At 40.3% G+C, this 18,796-nt stretch overlaps 1 protein-coding gene across 1 annotated transcript in view; it reads left to right on the top strand.

Moving 5' to 3' along the window:
- Positions 1-18,796, top strand: part of IL1RAPL1 (interleukin 1 receptor accessory protein like 1) — a gene marked incomplete at its 5' end in the record, with an annotated part of 543,011 nt that overhangs the window by 508,984 nt on the left and 15,231 nt on the right. The window contains 1 exon segment of the mRNA XM_065423246.1: positions 7,531-7,674. Within this exon segment, the coding sequence (XP_065279318.1) occupies positions 7,531-7,674 (144 nt within the window).

Raw genomic sequence — 18,796 nt, 5'->3', positions numbered from 1 at the left:
TAATCTCTGAGGATAGGACAAGAAGCAATGGGCTTAAACTGCAGCAAGGGAGGTTTAGGTTGGACATTAGCATAGGCGCCAACTCCGTGGGTGCTCCAGAGCTGGAGCACCCACGGGGAAAAATTAATGGGTGCTCTGCACCCACCGGCAGCCAAGCTCCCCTCCCCACCTCACCTCACCTCCTCCTCCACCTCTGCCTCCTCCCCTTAGTGCGCGGGGGCAGGGACTTTGGGGAAGGGGTTGGAATGGAGGCGGGACAGGGGCAAGAGGGGGTGGGGCAGGGGTGGAGTCAGGGTGGGGCCGGGGACAGAGGGGGGGGGGTCGAGCACTCACTGTTGCGAGCAGAAGTCGGCGCCTATGGACATTAGGAAAAGCTTCCTAACTGTCAAGGTGGTTAAGCACTAGAATAAATTGCCTAGGGAGGTTGTGGAATCTCCATCATTAGAGATTTTTAAGAGCAGGTTAGACAAACACCTGTCAGGAATGGTCTAGATAATACTTAGTCCTGCCATGAGTGCAGAGGACTGGACTAGATGACCTCTTAAGGTCCCTTCCAGTCCTATGATTCAATGAATACAAACTACCTGATCCAACTGCATAGCATTACTTGCAGCTTAAGCATCCCTTGAAAGACGTATTTGGTCTTGATGCACTGGGAGCACCAGAGGCTGCAGGATTGTTGTTGGTGTAAACAAAGTTTCATAGGTTCACCCAACCAGCTATATAGCCTGTTATGACTTCCTGACCCAAAAGACCCTGCCTAATTTAGATTGCCTGGAACAAAGCTTTGTATGTCTTTGAACTCTAGCCAATGGGGAAGTGCCTTGCAAAACATTAAAAACTCTACTATCGATCTACTATTAAGGTTGATCGAGCAGAAAATAATTTCATTCACACTGGTCCCCACACAGGTTACAGTGCATGGGCCCTGCCAAAATAGACTGCTGCTGGAATTGTGAGTCTCCCAGAGCAAAGCTGGCTCATATGTTTTGGGACTGTCCCAAGATACAATCCTTTTGGCTAGAAGTAGGCAAGAGATTAATATGATAATGGATACCTCCTTAAAAATTACTTCCCAGAACTGTGTTTTGGGATATATCCCATCATCTTGGAAGCTCTCCAACTCACTGAAAGCTGGTTCTCTAGAGCAGTGCTTATAACCAAATGACTCTTATTGCTTAGATGAAACAGCAGACTGCCACCAAGGATAGAAACTTGGCTCATTGGCTTGGCTGATCTGGCAGCTACAGAGCATGTAACGTTTCAGAGAAAAGTGACCTCAGACAAATTTGAAAAGATTTGATCTAACTTTTTAAAAACCTGTGATTAGTTCCTGGCAGATAGAAACAGATGTCATTCTCCTTTCCCCTCCCTGTTGCTTTCCTTCCTTTTCTTTCCCTTCCTTCCCTTTTTTTCTGTTCTTCACTTATTTCGCAGGGAAAAAATAATAAAATATAAATTAAAAAAATTATTTCCCAGGTCTGTGCTTACTGTTTGTATTTGGAGGTACTGTTTGTCAGTAAACATCTTCTGTGCTGGTGACAGACTGACTACAGAAGAACAGATGTCTTACCTTTTAATTCTTTTCTATTGTCTGGCTACACTAGTGCAAATATCCATGTATGAGAACATACATTATGTAGGTCAGGATCAGTGGTTACTGATTCTCCTGACTAGTGTTCCCTAGTAAAATAGTTAAAGCCTCTGCAGGGCTTATATTGTTTCTTCCAGGAAGGGCTTTTTTGTATTCCTTCTGTTCCTCGGTTGCCTGTAATCCATTAGTGGTTTTTTTTTTTATATAAAATCATTTTCATTGGTTAGGTTAGGGTGTTTAACCGCTTTGTTTTCAGCCATGGAAATCATCAACAATAAACTATTTAAGGCCTGCTCGAAAACTCCAAATAGGGCATTGGCTGTAACTTCCCTTACTAGAGTAGAAAGACTGTCTCATTGTGCAGTCAGAACACACACACACACACCAGGTAAGAAATATTGTTTGGTCTTATTCAGAGCAATATTCAGTGGAATTCTTCAAGCCATCAGTGTTTCAACTAAGTCACTGTACTAGGGTGGTTTGCCTTATATGGTACAGAAGATCACCCCTGTTCATTATAGGTCTAGCAGTATATAGGGATGATAACGCATGTTGAGGAAGCATAGGCAAGCTTAACTCAGGACTTGTCTTCTATGGGTTTGTGTCTGACCTCAAAACATTCTATTTACTTTGATTATTTTAATTTCATTTGCCATATTTATAATGGTACTAAAATTCCATTTTCCAGAAAAATTCAGTATTCTATGAGTTTAGTTCCTCAGCTTTCATAGCAGATCTGTTGACAAAGTTTTAATGGTAGCATCACTGTCATGACACTATAATGCTGTTTTATGAGTTAAGGAGCTTAAGTAAGACAAATTGCTCATCTCAAGAACATTTTCAGTCATTAGGACTTGATTATGGCCTATATTCCACAGACTGATGGTGATGATTGACTATTCAGACTTCAGTGAGACAAGAAGGAGCAACTCCTTTTGTAACCTCCGCAAACAAACTACAGGTCTAATAGTTCCCTCTGCCGTAATGTACCGAAATTCTGTAAGACTTCCAAGATTTCAAATGGGAGTTCATCATATGAGATATGTTACTAACAGGTTTTTACACTAGAATGTCTGTTAATTGTTCCTAATGACTTCAACAATTAGGCAAAAATGTAAGTTCCCAGTAGAAACAAAACTCCATTATAATAAAACTCTGAACCACTATGTTTGTTAATGTATTAAACTTGTATATCTTATATTATACAAGACAATCTGTTTATATGCTAGCAAAAGCTTTTTCCAGGTTTCACTCTGAAAGAGCAACAGAATGGGAATTATCATCAGCTATTTTCTTAAATAAGAAATGATTGTAGAAAAAAAATGTTCTAGTAGTCATCTAAGAAGCCTGCATGTTCTTTGTCTGTCGGACAATTCTAAGAATTCCTAGCGTGATTCACAGTTACTTTAGATATAGTTTATATACAGCCAAAAGCGTACATTTGATCTTCTCTCTGATTTCCCCGCTCCCCCGGAAAAAAAAGTTTTCTGCCACTATTATACACAATCTCAGATCTAATCAGTATATATTTTGAGACCAAATATATAACCCAAGACATTCTATAACCTTGTTTCATAAATCAGTAAGGCTATTGGCCTTCTCATTCCCAAGAGAGCTGCAGTACAGCACCTCTATGGAAAACCTTAGCGATAGTACTAAACTTGCTCCCAGATCCCTGGTCTCGGTCAGTGCAGCGCTATGTAAGAATTCTCAACCCACACTTTCAGAGGTATAGGTTGACCTATACAAGCTGTGGGGCTTGATTGTCCAAGGTAAGCAGAATCATGTAAGAATATAGAAAAGACAGAAATAGGTACCTTATGCCCCAATGCTGCAGAGAATTACGTACATGCTTAATCTGAGAGAGTCTGAGTAATCCCACTGCTTTCGATGAGATTACTCACAGTCCTTAAAGTTAAGAAATCTGTGTAAGTCATTTCAAGATTGAGGCCTGACATAGTAGTATAGTTACACAGCTATAAAATCCCATATCCACTGTAAAGGTGTTGGCAGTCCCTATGTGTCCCCTTTTGGCCTGGTGTGGAGCTGCAGGTGTGCCCCATCTCAATGTTTCACGGTAATAACTTTGCCTGAGGAAAGGAGAAGCCAACACACGTTAACAAAATGACCCCGTTTTAATAAGGCTTCAGGACAGAAGCAATTACAATAAACAGTTTGTTAGGTCCTCCCCTCAGGACCCAGGATCAGAGCTCCCAAAATTAATGTCCACAACACCAGGTCTCCCAATCTGATTAGGCTGGTCTCTTGGAGCTTGAGAGAAACCACCACCCACTTCAGCCTGCCTGGCTTCTACTTCCCTTTCCCTTATTTAGTTTCCTCTTTCTGTTTCATATAGCCTGGGCCTAGCTCAGGGTAGGGCCAGGCCTCCTTGACTACCCCAGGCTTTCCCAACTGTAGGTCCAGCCTGTCCCTTAAACAGGAAGTACACTCCTTCACATCCACTTATAGTTATCCAGAATATCCAGAATATCTGAAGCATAATTTGTATTTAGTAACTCAATTGTATACAGAATAACAACTAGTGTCCAAAGGAAGCCAAATTAGTCTAAGGTATGAAGCTCAGGGGATATCTTTTTTTTTATTTATTTCTCTGTACAAATGCGGTAAATAAATAAATAACCTGTGCACCACTGCTGAGGAGGTTTATCAAAAATTAAAGCCAGGTGCAGATCAAAGATACATCCCAGAAGTGCACCTGATAATTACAGTAGGATTAGTGTAAAATGAGTGCATTTATTACCACCCATATCATTCCGTATGTTTAGAGAGGGCATGTGCTTTATTTTAATTAGCTGTTTCTTTCACTGGATTGCTTGGCCAAACCATCCTGATAAACAGAAAAAATGTAGCCATTGGTCAAAATGCTTGTAGCAAATCTCATTTTAAATTGAAGCAATTTATTCAGAAACCAATCTACTAGTGCAGCAGTAATCAATGTGTTTTCCCTTAGAGTAGACCCGTTCTTGTTCTGCTGAAGGACTATTGTTAATTGCCTGTAACTAAATGATTGCTGTGCTCTTGAATGTAACTCTTTGCCACTTGTTCATTTGTTGCGTTTAACAGAATGCCAGTTCCCCTAAGGTTCTGCCTGGTAATTTTCCTTTACAATTTTCACCATTCAGTCTCAGTCCCTTAAACAGGGCAAGGTTTGTAATTTTAACATCATCATACAAAGGCTAAACAGATTTTAAAAGGTTTGCACTTTTTGTTTCTCCCTCTGATGTGGAATTGTGCTGAAACTGAACCTTTTTAAAATGCTGCCACTCCAGGCAACTTGAACTTGAGCAGAAAAAGCACATCACACTTCAAAGACAGTGTAACACTTGCTGTAGCAACCATGCCCAAAATTTAATACAAAAGATAGAATAAAGCAATGGAGTGTGAAGACAAGTACGTCTTGCTATCTTTGCTTACAGTCTAGTGTTAATGGTCACTACATAAGAATATCCAGCTATTATACAGCACTTTTCATCGGTCAATCTCAAAGTGCTTTAAGGAAGTCAGTATCATTATCCCCATTTTACAGATGAGGAAACCAAGGCACAGGAAAGCTTTGTATGGACCCAGGGGGTCAATCGGGCTGGTACTCGGATGGCTAGCCTGTGCCACTACCACAACGGCCACACTGCAATTTTTAACACTTACTTGAGCAACCAAGCTAGTGCCAGTCTGTTTACCTGGACTGGGAGGTATGCTTCCAGGTGCAGTGTAGACATACCCTTAGGATCAGTGAATGCTCTTATGAATGTTGCTGTGTTGCTCTGCCAATGGTTATGAGACAATGCTATATGAATTCAGATTGATTTTATTAAAAGGAAATAACTATACATGCTATACTTGCTCTAGAGATGTTTATAATTCCAATAGTGGAAAATGTACTTTAAAACAGACTCTGTATTGACCAAAGTACTACTTTTTATATAGCATATTAGTTTGCACATTGATGATGGAAAGACAACTACATACCGTGTTTTCTATTTAATCGCTCTATTGTTAATTTTGGGGAACATTTTGTTTTTGAATAGTAAAGTTTTTCTTGCCTTTTATGCATCGTAACAGCAGGCATATAAGTGGTATATTTTGCACCTAGCAACATAGCATATTAATTCCCCATATTCTGGTTACCACTGAACAGCTGCATCACTTGTGGTGCAAAATGATAAACAGGCTGTTGTAAGCCAGCGTAGTGTAATTTCCATCTCCATTTATTTTCTAAAATATTGTATTACTAGCCTATGCAAACTGTATTTTGTTTAAGTAAGCCTCCTCCCTACAGACCAGAAAAGTACTGAAAGTATGAAATAACAAGCACTGGTCTTAAAAATGTTAACACAAAGGAGTTTCTACCACAGTTTAGACACTAATTATATGGAATGTAAATACTTTTATTTCATTGTATTACACTTGTAGTGTCCTCTGGGGAGCAATGAAACCTTTTTAACAGTTGTGTGTATCAGAATAATAAGTGTCCATTTATTGGTAAAACATAGTAAAATTAAATGGAACTTTTCTCTAATCTTTTATTTTGTTAATTAAATTGTATAATAATGTATTATTACATATGCATAACCAAAAAGATGTACTTGGATAACAGGAAAGTTTACATTACTTAACCCAAGTACATGCTGCCCAAATGGAGGCAAATGTTATGAAGACAGGATGTTGTTTATAGGGCACAGTGCCCCTTAGTAATGCATTATATAAAGTTTTCCTTATGGAACTTTGTATTCTTTTCCAGTTAGGCTTTTTATCAGCTAAAATGTGTCCATTCAATTTCTAAATCCTGTCCCAGTCCTCCTTCAAAACTGGAGGTTAGAAATATTTAAAATTAATGGGTTTTCCTGGGATATACCAAGTTACTGCTCCTCTCTAATTTTAATATAACAAACAAACAAAACCTTTGGAGCTTTGCACTATTTTTTTTTTCTTTTTGCATTCTGATTTCTTATTTGAAAAGTAGTGAGAATAATAACAAAAAATGGACTCAAAAGAGTTAATTCTGCTTTCTTGAGTATTCAACTATTGGAAGTAGGAACAACAGACAATGATGACTATAGGTTATTGTTATTATCTGATAAATGACATCACCAAGGAGATTGCTGTTGTCAGACAGATATGGCTGCATTTGATTGGATTCTCCATCCTGAGGGATTCAACTGCATGACAATGATCTCCATCTATCATGTGAATCTCCAGTGGTCCAATGTAACAAAGGAAGAGCGGTCATGCTCTGAATCTGAATGCCTGAACTGACAAATTGCGATGATTTGCAACATCTAAACAAAAGACCTTCCTGTTTAGGGGGAAACGGGGGTGGGGGGAGGGGAGATGAATTACAGATTAAGAGGAAACTGTGTCAAAGTTATTAACACATAACTGAGGAATGGGATTTTGGGGTTCCCAGGATGATTTGTCTTCATATCCCACAAGCATTTTTATTTATATTTTGAAAAAGTAAAATGGTTATCTTTAATCTAATTGACAGAAACCCATCATGAAACATAGCTGTGTGTTCTGATCTTTTGTGTGAGATGGAGGAAGAGGGTTGTGTCTGCCTTCAGCTCCACAAAAGGAGAGCAGTTATATGTGCTTAAAATATGAATGGTGTGACATCATATATCTATTGCAAACAAAACAGTGATATACAGATATATATTAAACCCAGCACAGAACACTGAGTAAAAATAGTTGACTGACTTTTCACATAACCTATTTAAAATGTGGTATTTACATATATATAAAGGAAAAAATGCATTATCTGTACATTTCTCAAAGTGTCCCATCAATAATCTGGAAAATTAAGTGCAAAAATCCTGCATTTGTATTCTGCTGTTATCTTCAAACTGCAAAATATCTCCAGTGTTAACCTTTCTCCAGTGCTGAATGTGGTTATTACATTTTATAATTCTTTGCAGAGCTGATGTATACAGTTGAGCTTGCTGGTGGGCTTGGTGCTATTCTGCTGCTGCTTGTTTGTTTAGTGACTATCTACAAGTGTTACAAGATTGAGATTATGCTCTTCTACAGGAATCATTTTGGAGCTGAAGAACTAGATGGAGGTAAGGCAGCTTCTCAGTATATTTCCTACTTTCTAAATTTGCCTGGCTCTTTTTTCAAGTGATTAATTTTCATTGTGGAGCAAGAAGTGTTAACAATGCGGCAACCATCAGTGGCGTTTCTCTCACTGCATTAGGCACTGCATTGAAAATGCAGCCCTAGACAGCAGATTAGAAGCAATGATTGTTTGACTGTTGCATTTGCTGCTCTGCAGATCTCCGGGAGACACCTATATCTTTTAGATTTTTACTCCCAACACCAAATGTAAATTACAAACATTCTATCAATATTGAAAGCCAACTTCACTTCCCCATAAGCAAGTGTCTCCTCTAATTATATTCCCCCAAAATGTTAAGAGGTTGAAGTGAATCTGAATTTGCTCCTTGTTTAAGCTGATCCGTTTTGATAAACTCAAGAGCGTAGACTGGTGGGTAAATTCCAAAACACGCAGTACAGTTTATTACTTAACTGTTTAGAGAGTGGCTCATGTTGATTAAACTAGTTTTTTCTGCAGATGTGGTGATTCAAAGACACCTAGTTTAAACAATAGTAATTGGCATTATTTGCACTGACCTATATCTGAATTATACACTAATTGGGGGAGGGATAGCTCAGTGGTTTGAGTATTGGCCTGCTAAACCCAACATTGTGAGTTCAATCCTTGAGGGGGCCACTTAGGGATCTGGGGCAAAAAACAGTACTTGGTCCTACTAGTGAAGGCAGGGGGCTGGACTCGATGACCTTTCAAGGTCCCTCCCAGCTCTATGAGATAGGTATATCTCCATATATTATTATTACTACTTTTACCATTGAAGAAAAATGTTGTATTTGTCTCTAACCACACTAATCAGCGTCACAGCTGAATAGCAAACTAGATTGAACACTGGGCTTTGATTAATTAGGCTTTGTACCTTCAATCAGAGTTCTTGCTGTTTCAGACTGCTACCATATGTGTGGTACACTATATCCTTATTTACTAAAACCACTATTGAAGATACAAGGTGTGGATAGATGATATCCTGTTATATTTTATAGTGTGATGTGTGTGGGATGGGAGATGTTAGCCAAATCTGTCACGGTGAGGATGAACAGAGGCAGTAAAATTGTAGGGTCCTATGTTATGTCATAGGATGGTGCACATTACACCTAAGATCCCCAGGAGTTGACCCACTTCTCCCATAGTATAAAAATATGCAAAGATGTGAAAAAGATAGTGCCCAAACAACAAAATTAGAATCAAGTAATCTCACCTGCTACACACACACACACACACACACACACACACACACACACACACACACACACACACACACAAATATATCAGTATCTTGCATCAATGTGTCACCTTCTACTGAGAGATCACAAAATGCTTTGCAACATTTTTGTGTTAATTCATATAACAACCCAGTGTGATAGATTAGTATTTCTACTCTCACGATGAGGAAACTGAGACGTAAAGAGATTGTGACTTGTTCAGCATCACGCAGGTTTTTGGTAGAACCTGCTTTCCTTGGGAACCAACCAGCAAAGCAAACTATCCTCTCTCTTTGTATGGATCCTTCTCCAGCTTGCAGTTCTTGCTTTCTAGAATTTGAAAACTCACATGGTCAGAAACATTACACACTAGTCTTGTAACTTCATTCTGAGATCCAAATCTCCCATTTAAAAATAGTAACCACAAAGCACTCTTAGCAAGAAACTGAGTTAGGTTTTTGAAGAGGGAAAAATTAATATAATTGTCTATTTAAGTCAGTGTTCTCAGTAAAATAGATTCTGCCATTACAGCGGGTAGAGAAGATGCTCTCTTTAGATAATAAATACAGCAGAAAATTTTATGTGCTTAGCTATGGTAATATGCTAAATGAAATATTACTCTGAGATGCCAAACAAAATATAATGTATTGAATAAAGTGGAGTACATCAAAAGCAGAAAGAAAAACCTATTGCACTGAGGGAGTTACTGCAGCTGGACTTTTTACAATAAGTGTCTGTTTCACTTAAGTTCTCAAAATTATTGCACATGTAAGAAGGCATAAAGGAAATGCTTTATGGACCAATACTTTACACTTTATATAGGAAGAAGTTGTAGAAGTAGGCTCCTGTCCTTTGTAGTTTTTATTACAAATAGACATTGTGCTTCACTGTACTTTCCAGAGGCTCTCCACAAAATGCTATTTTTCAAAATTCTCCCTATCCGTATCTTCTGAGGGACATTAGCCATGTACCCACATGTTATCCATAATTTACATCATGTTCTGTCATATCTCAGCATAACATTTAGATAAGCAAACATTAACATATTCACAGGCTCTTTTTGTACAGTGTGCTGAATAAATAGAGGATTCCAAACACTCCAAAATTTAGATCCAATTCAATTTCTCAGCAGAAGATATCCCTCAAAATGCAACGTTCAGTTTCTTTCCTGATTGGAGAGTGAGTCCTGCAGGATATCAAAGCTCATCATGTTCTCTTCTCTCTTAGCCTTGGAAGAAAACTGCTTTCATTTTTCCTCATCATTGCAATCTGATTCCTGTGCAATATGTGGGTAGACTGAAAGATCTATTTGAAAGCAAAGCTTTTTACTCTTAGAGTGAATGTAACTTAACCTCAGTAAATTCTATCAAGCTACTGCAGGTGTTCCTTCACAGTTGCTGATCCCTCCCTCTAACTTCAAATTTGGATTATACCACGTGATCCCACCCAAGAAACTAGGCCTTATTTCTTGACTCTCCAGCAAAAAATCTCCCTCATGTTTCACTGTCGTCATATACCCAAGCCACCTTTGTTCCCAATTGCCAGTTCCCTGCCTCTCCCCCAGAGTTAGACCACCAACAGCTCTCATTGTACTTCGCATCCCCCTCAATGTGCCAATACATGTCTTTCAAGTGCCAGTTCCATCTTTCCCTTCTCCCCCCTGACCAACTCCTAGCCCTCAGAATATTCAGTTTCTAGCTATTATCCAGATGGAAATTCATAGAATCATAGAATATCAGGTTTGGAAGGGACTTCAGGAGGTCATCTAGTCCAACTCCCTGCTCAAAGCAGGACCAATCCCCAACTAAATCATCCCAGCCAGGACTTTGTCAAGCCTGACCTTAAAAACCTCTAAGGAAGGAGATTCCACCACCTCCCTAGGTAACCCATTCCAGTGCTTCACCACCCTCCTAGTGAATTTTTTTTTCTAATATCCAACCTAAACCTCCCCACTGCAACGTGAGACCATTACTCCATGTTCTGTCATCTGGTACCACTGAGAACAGTCTAGATCCATCCTCTTTGGAACCCCCTTTCAGGTAGTTGAAAGCAGCTATCAAATCCCCCCTCACTCTTCTCTTCTGCAGACCAAACAATCCAAGTTCCCTCAGCCTCTCCTCATAAGTCATGTGCTCCAGCCCCCTAATCATTTCTGTTGCCCTCCGCTGGACTCTCTCCAATTTTTCCACATTCTTCTTGTAGTGTGGGGCCCAAAACTGGATACAGTACTCCAGATGAGGCCTCACCAATGTCGAATAGAGGGGAATGATCATGTCCCTCGATCTGCTGGCAATGCTCCTACTTATACAGCCCAAAATGCCATTAGCCTTCTTAGCAACAAGGGCACACTGTCGACTCATATCCAGCTTCTCATCCACTGTAACCCCTAGGTCCTTTCCTGCAGAACTGCTGCCAAGCCATTCGGTTCCTAGTCTGTAGCAATGCATGGGATTCTTCCGTCCTAAGTGCAGGACTCTGCACTTGTCCTCATCAGATTTCTTGTGGCCCAATCCTCTAATTTGTGTATGTCCCCCTGTATCCTATCCCTACCCTCCAGTGTATCTACCACTCCTTCCAGTTTAGTGTCATCTGCAAACTTGCTGAGGGTGTAGTCCACACCATCCTCTAGATCATTAATGAAGATATTGAACAAAACCGGCCCCAGCACCGACCCTTGGGGCACTCCGATTGATACCGGCTGCCAACTAAACATGGAACCATTGATCACTACCCATTGAGCACAATGATCTAGCCAGCTTACTATCCACCTTATAGTCCATTCATCCAGCCCATACTTCTTTAACTTGCCGGCAAGAATACTGTGGGATACCATATCAAAAGCTTTGCTAAAGTCAAGGAATAACACGTCCACTGCTTTCTCCTCATCCACAGAGCCAGTTATCTCATCATAGAAGGCAATTAGGTTAGTCAGGCATGACTTGCGCTTGGTGAATCCATGCTGACTGTTCCTGATCACTTTCCTCTCCTCTAAGTGCTTCAGAATTGATTCCTTGAGGACCTGCTCCATGATTTTTCCAGGGACTGAAGTGAGACTGACTGGCCTGTAGTTCCCCAGATCCTCCTTCTTCCCTTTTTTAAATATGGGCACTACATTAGTCTTTTTCCAGTCATCTGGGACCTCCCCTGATCGCCATGAGTTTTCAAGGATAATGGCCAATGGCTCTTCAATCACATCTGCCAACTCCTTTAGCACCCTCAGATGCAGCGCATCTGGCCCCATGGACTTGTGATCATCCAGCTTTTCTAAATAGTCCTGAACCACTTCTTTCTCCACAGAGGGCTGGTCACCTCCTCCCTATGCTGTGCTGCCAAGTGCAACAGTTTGGGAGCTGACCTTGTTCGTGAAGACAGAGGCAAAAAAAAGCATTGAGTACATTAGCTTTTTCCACATCCTCTGTCACTAGGTTGCCCTCCTCATTCAGTAAGGGACCCACACTTCCCTTGACTTTCTTCTTGTTGCTAACATACCTGAAGAAACCCTTCTTGTTACTCTTAACATCTCTTGTTAGCTGCAAATCCAAGTGTGATTTGGCCTTCCTGATTTCACGCCTGCATGCCTGAGCAATATTTTTATACTCTTCCCTTGTCATTTTTCCAAGCTTTCGCTTCTTGTAAGCTTCTTTTTTATGTTTAAGATCAGCAAGGATTTCTCTGTTAAGCCAAGCTGGTCACCTGCCATATTTATTATTCTTTCTACACATCGGGATGGTTTGTTCCTGCAACCTCAATAAGGATTCTTTAAAATACAGCCAGCTCTCCTGGACTCCTTTCCCCCTCATGTTATTCTCCCCGGGGATCCTGCCCATCAGTTCCCTGAGGGTGTCAAAGTCTGCTTTTCTGAAGTCTAGGGTCCGTATTCTGCTGCTCTCCTTTCTTCCTTTTGTCAGGATCCTGAACTCGACCATCTCATGGTCACTGCCTCCCACTTTTGCTTCCCCTACTGATCCTTCCCTGTTTGTGAGCAGCAGGTCAAGAAGAGCTCTGCCCCTAGTTGGTTCCTCCAGCACTTGCACCAGGAAATTGTGCCCTACACTTTCAGAGCTCTATAAGATTACTAGAGGGCAGCATGTAATATAGGGGAAAGTATGGGTTTGGAAACCAGAAATTCCTCCATTTTTAATCCTGAAACCATCACTGATTTGCTCTGTAACCTAAGAAAATCTCGTCTGTATCATTTTACCCATCTGCTAATTGTAGACATATTATATTTTGGAGTGTTAAGAGAACTAATGAATGTTCTATAACACTGTGAAAACACAGGCCAAATGTTTCAAAAAAAGGAGCTTACTGGGAGCATATGCATGCTCAACACTTTTGAAAATCAGGCCACGTAGAAAATCCGGCCTAATTGTAGATTTAAGAGTCTAAGTATTTTTAAAAATCTTATACATAGAGTTCTATATAAGTGCTAAGTATAATTATTATTACAATCTACTGCTAGTAGAAGCTACCTTGACAAGGTATGACATCACTTGTGCCACTAGAGTACACTGTATATACCAAATCCCAGGGTGAGAGATTTCGTACGAGTTTCCATCCAGCTATAAAGCTAGTTTACATAAGAACATAAGAACAGCCATACTGCGTCAGACCAAAGGTCCATCTAGCCCAGTATCCTGTCTACCGACAGTGGCCAATGCCAGGTGCCCCAGAGGAAATGAACCTAACAGGTAACGATCGAGTGATCTCTCTCCTGCCATCCATCTCCATCCTCTGACAAACAGAGGCTAGGGACACCATTCCTTACCCATCCTGGCTAATAGCCGTTAATGGACTTAACCTCCATGAATGTATCCAGTTCTCTTTTAAATGTTGTTATAGTCCTAGCCTTCACAACCTCCTCAGGCAAGGAGTTCCATAAGTTGACTGTGCGCTGTGTGAAGAAGAACTTCCTTGTATTTGTTTTAAACCTGCTGCCCATTAATTTCATTTGGTGGCCCCAAGCTCTTGTATTATGGGAATAAGTAAATAACTTTTCCTTATCTACTTTCTCCACATCACTCATGATTTTATATATCTCAATCATATCCCCCCTTAGTCTCCTCTTTTCCAAGCTGAAAAGTCCTAGCCTCTTTAATCTCTCCTCATATGGGACCCGTTCCAACCCCCTAATCTTTTTAGTTGCCCTTCTCTGAACCTTTTCTAGTGCCAGTATATCTTTTTGAGATGAGGAGACCACATCTGTACACAGTATTCAAGATGTGGGCGTACCATCGATTTATATAAGGGCAATAATATATTCTCCGTCTTATTCTCTATCCCCTTTTTAATGATTCCTAACATCCTGTTTGCTTTTTTGAACACCTCTGCACACTGCGTAGACATCTTCAGAGAACTATCCACGATGACTCCAAGATCTTTTTCCTGATTCGTTGTAGCTAAATTAGCCCCCATCATATTGTATTTATAGTTGGGGTTCTTTTTTCCAATGTGCATTACTTTACATTTATCCACATTAAATTTCATTTGCCATTTTGTTGCCCAATCACTTATTTTTGTGAGATCTTTTGAAGTTCTTCACAGTCTGCTTTGGTCTTAACTATCTTGAGCAGTTTAATATCATCTGCAAACTTTGCCACCTCACTTTTTACCCCTTTCTCCAGATCATTTATGAATAAGTTGAATAGGATTGGTCCTAGGACAGACCCTTGGGGAACACCACTAGTTACCCCTCTCCATTCTGAGAATTTACCATTTATTCCTACCCTTTGTTCCCTGTCTTTTAACCAGTTCTCAGTCCATGAAAGGACCTTCCCTTTTATCCCATGACAACTTAATTTATGTAAGAGTCTTTGGTGAGGGACCTTGTCAAAGGCTTTCTGGAAATCTAAGTACACTATGTCCACTGGATCCCCCTTGTCCACATGTTTGTTGACCCCTTCAAAGAACTCTAATACATTAGTAAGACACGATTTCCCTTTACAGAAACCATGTTGACTTTTACCCAACAATTTATGTTCTTCTAGGTGTCTCACAATTTTATTCTTTACTATTGTTTCAACTAATTTGCCCGGTACTGACGTTAGGCTTACTGGTCTGTAATTGCCGGGATCACCTCTAGAGCCCTTTTTAAATATTGGTGTTACATTAGCTATCTTCCAGTCATTGGGTACAGAAGCTGATTTAAAGGACAGGTTACAAACCCTAGTTAATAGTTCCACAACTTCACATTTGAGTTCTTTCAGAACTCTTGGGTGAATGCCATCTGGTCCCGGTGACTTGTTAATGTTAAGTTTATCAATTAATTCCAAAACCTCCTCTAGTGACACTTCAATCTGTGACAGTTCCTCAGATTTGTCACTTACAAAAGCCAGCTCAGGTTTGGGAATCTCCCTAACATCCTCAGCTGTGAAGACTGAAGCAAAGAATTCGTTTAGTTTCTTCGCAATGACTTTGTCGTCTTTAAGTGCTCCTTTTGTATCTCGATCATCCAGGGGCCCCACTGGTTGTTTAGCAGGCTTCCTGCTTCTGATATACTTAAAAAACATTTTGTTATTACTTTTTGAGTTTTTGGTTAGCCGTTCTTCAAACTCCTCTTTGGCTTTTCTTATTACATTTTTACACTTAATTTGGCCGTGTTTATGCTCCTTTCTATTTACCTCATTAGGATTTGACTTCCACTTTTTAAAAGATGCCTTTTTATCTCTCACTGCTTCTTTTACATGGTTGTTAAGCCACAGTGGCTCTTTTTTAGTTCTTTTACTGTGTTTCTTAATTTGGGGTATACATTTAAGTAGGGCCTCTATTATGGTGTCTTTAAAAAGCATCCATGCAGCTTGCAGGGATTTCACTTTAGTCACTGTACCTTTTAATTTCTGTTTAACTAACCCCCTCATTTTTGCATAGTTCCCCTTTTTGAAATTAAATGCCACAGTGTTGGGCTGTTGAGATGTTCTTCCCACCACAGGGATGTTAAATGTTGTTATATTATGGTCACTATTTCCAAGTGGTCCTGTTATAGTTACCTCTTGGACCAGCTCCTGCGCTCCAGTCAGGACTAAATCGAGAGTTGCCTCTCCCCTTGTGGGTTCCCGTACCAGCTGCTCCATGCAGCAGTCATTTAAAGTATCGAGAAATTTTGTCTCTGCATTTCGTCCTGAGGTGACATGTTCCCAGTCAATATGGGGATAATTGAAATCCCTCACTATTATTGAGTTCTTAATTTTGATAGCCTCTCTAATTTCCCTTAGCATTTCATCATCACTATCACTATCCTGGTCAGGTGGTCAATAATAGATCCCTAATGTTATATTCTTATTAGAGCATGAAATTACTATCCATAGAGATTCTATGGAACATGTGGATTCACTTAAGATTTTTACTTCATTTGATTCTACATTTTCTTTCACATATAGTGCTACTCCGCCCCCTGCACGACCTGTTCTGTCCTTGCGATATATTTTGTACCCCGGAATGATTGTGTCCCATTGATTGTCCTCAGTCCACCAGGTTTCTGTGATGCCTATTATATCAATATCCTCCTTTATCACGAGGCACTCTAGTTCACCTATCTTATTATTTAGACTTCTAGCATTTGTGTTCAAGCACTTTAAAAACTTGTCACTGTTTATTTGTCTGCCCTTTTCTGATGTGTGCGATTTTTTATGTGAATGTTTCACGTCTGATCTGGCCCTTACATTATCCTCTTCCATCCTCTGCTCCTGACTGTAACCTAGAGAATCTCTATCAATAGACTCTCCTCTAAGAGAAGTCTCTGTCTGATCCACATGCTCCTCTGCAGCAGTCGGCTTTCCCCCATCTCCTAGTTTAAAAACTGTTCTGCAACCTTTTTAATGTTAAGTGCCAGCAGTCTGGTTCCACTCTGGTTTAAGTGGAGCCCATCTCTCCTGTATAGGCTTCCCCCATCCCAAAAGTTTCCCCAGTTTAACAGTTAATATTTACACAAAAGGTTTAATATTTATATTTTTCAAGGGCCACCTTAGAAACTGAATGATCTCCAGCATTGCCTTTTTTCCCCACTAGTAAAATAATTGTAATAACTTAACCAATTGGTATACTCGAATCAACAGAAAAAAATGCAAAATCTTCACACTAGATGATTCCATAACTTTTCTCCTTTCTTCTCTTTGAATATACAAAAGTCTTGAAACAAAACAAAAGGAAGATGCTTTACATATAAATTATATATACATATATAAATATATGTTAGATGTATATATTACATATATTTAAAGTATCTTATGTATGTGTATATGTATATGTGTGTGTGTATGTGTGTGTGTGTGTGTGTGTGTGTATATATATATATATTACACCTCTCCTGATAGGGAGTGAAATCCTGGCCCCATTGAAGTCAATAGGCATGCCAGGATTTCACCTAGAAAATCTTGCCTCTGGATAACAGTGCCATCCTCTGTGCAAAAGTCTTTAATTATTAGGCTTAGATTCATTAAACCGAATGAAAGGCATTTCTCAACTGAAGCAGATGTTTTCATACCAGATTCCTGTTGCAATAAATCCATATGGTATCTCCATCTGGAGAAATAGTCTCCAAATACTGATGTGGACACAGAAACTGTGAGACATGCTTGCCAGAATATGGTTAAATGTGGATATCATGACTTCATTAAACTATTAACCAAGGAGGAAACACTACCCATCAGAACTGTTCCAGTGGCCTTGGGTTGTACAAACCTACAGTGGGTCTGAGACCATGCCCTGCTACACCCCCACGCCTGCTCAGGGACACTGGGTGGAAGCCAGAGTCCCAACCTATTCCCCTCCTGCATGCAGGATGTAGGAGAGATGAGATGAGGGGAGCCAAATGCTGTGTTAGACATGGAAGCAAACCCTTTCACCATGTAATGTCATGGTCAGGGCCCCTGCCCAAGATGCACATTGGGTTACAGAAACCTTACATCAGACCCTTTTTTTAACCCACCAACCACAATGGAAATGCCAAAGTTGCAATAAATGTAATGTAAATTCAAAAACTGGCACTCTGGCATGCTGGATGGAAAGTGAAAAAAAAAACCACAACATATAGCCATTGTGCTGTATGGGAAAAATCTCTTCCAGACCCCCAAACAAAATTTGGCAATAGGCTTAGTACCTGGCATAGTAAGAGATCCAGTTCACTAAATAAGAGGGAAGGGTGGGGCTTAAGCAAAGCAAAACTGGCTACCATCCAGCAATGGGCAGAAATGATCCCTCCTTCCTACTCTCAGATCCATGTGGGTCTGTCATGAGCTCAGTCATTCACAGGCAGCAGGATCAGGTAGGACAGACTCAGAGTCTGGATGCTGTGGGAGATTGCCTCCTCCAACCCCCAAACTGTGGGCCATCGGGAGGAAAGGGACAAGAGAACCAGTGGAAGCCTGAGTTTTCCCCCTGTGCCTTGGCCCACACCCAAGGCAAGTAGAGGAGGTGGTCCATGTATCCTTACTACTCCCAGACCCATTAGTCACACACCCCAGTTAGTGAGCAAAGTGGGTAGGCTTTAGTACTATCCACGAACTTTTCAGCTGAACTCAGAGTAACAATTTAAGTTAGAGGGAGCAGTACTTACAGTCTAAAGGAATCAATAAACTCACAAACTGAAGAGTGAAAACGCAGAAGGTGATCAGCCCACCCTGAGTGGCTTTATTTAAAGGAATGGGTGGATAGGAGAACTGAATATAAGAAATAATAGAAAAAGGCTGAATAAACAAATAAACACATTAATACTATAAAAGCCACACAAACATCTATTCTCCTAGCCATCCTCACAAAACCCTAACACCCATTATGGGTGGGGTGAGTGGGGCAGCCGTCTAGGGCACAAAGCCACAGGGGCAGAAAAATGGGGTAGAAAAACGATTTAAAAAGAACCGGTAGGAGGCGTGAAAA

The sequence above is a fragment of the Emys orbicularis genome, chromosome 1 (genome assembly GCF_028017835.1).
Source record: "Emys orbicularis isolate rEmyOrb1 chromosome 1, rEmyOrb1.hap1, whole genome shotgun sequence".
NCBI classification, from domain to species: domain Eukaryota; kingdom Metazoa; phylum Chordata; order Testudines; family Emydidae; genus Emys; species Emys orbicularis.
Note: the sequence above shows the minus strand (reverse complement) of the source record. Positions and strands in the feature narration are given on the sequence as shown.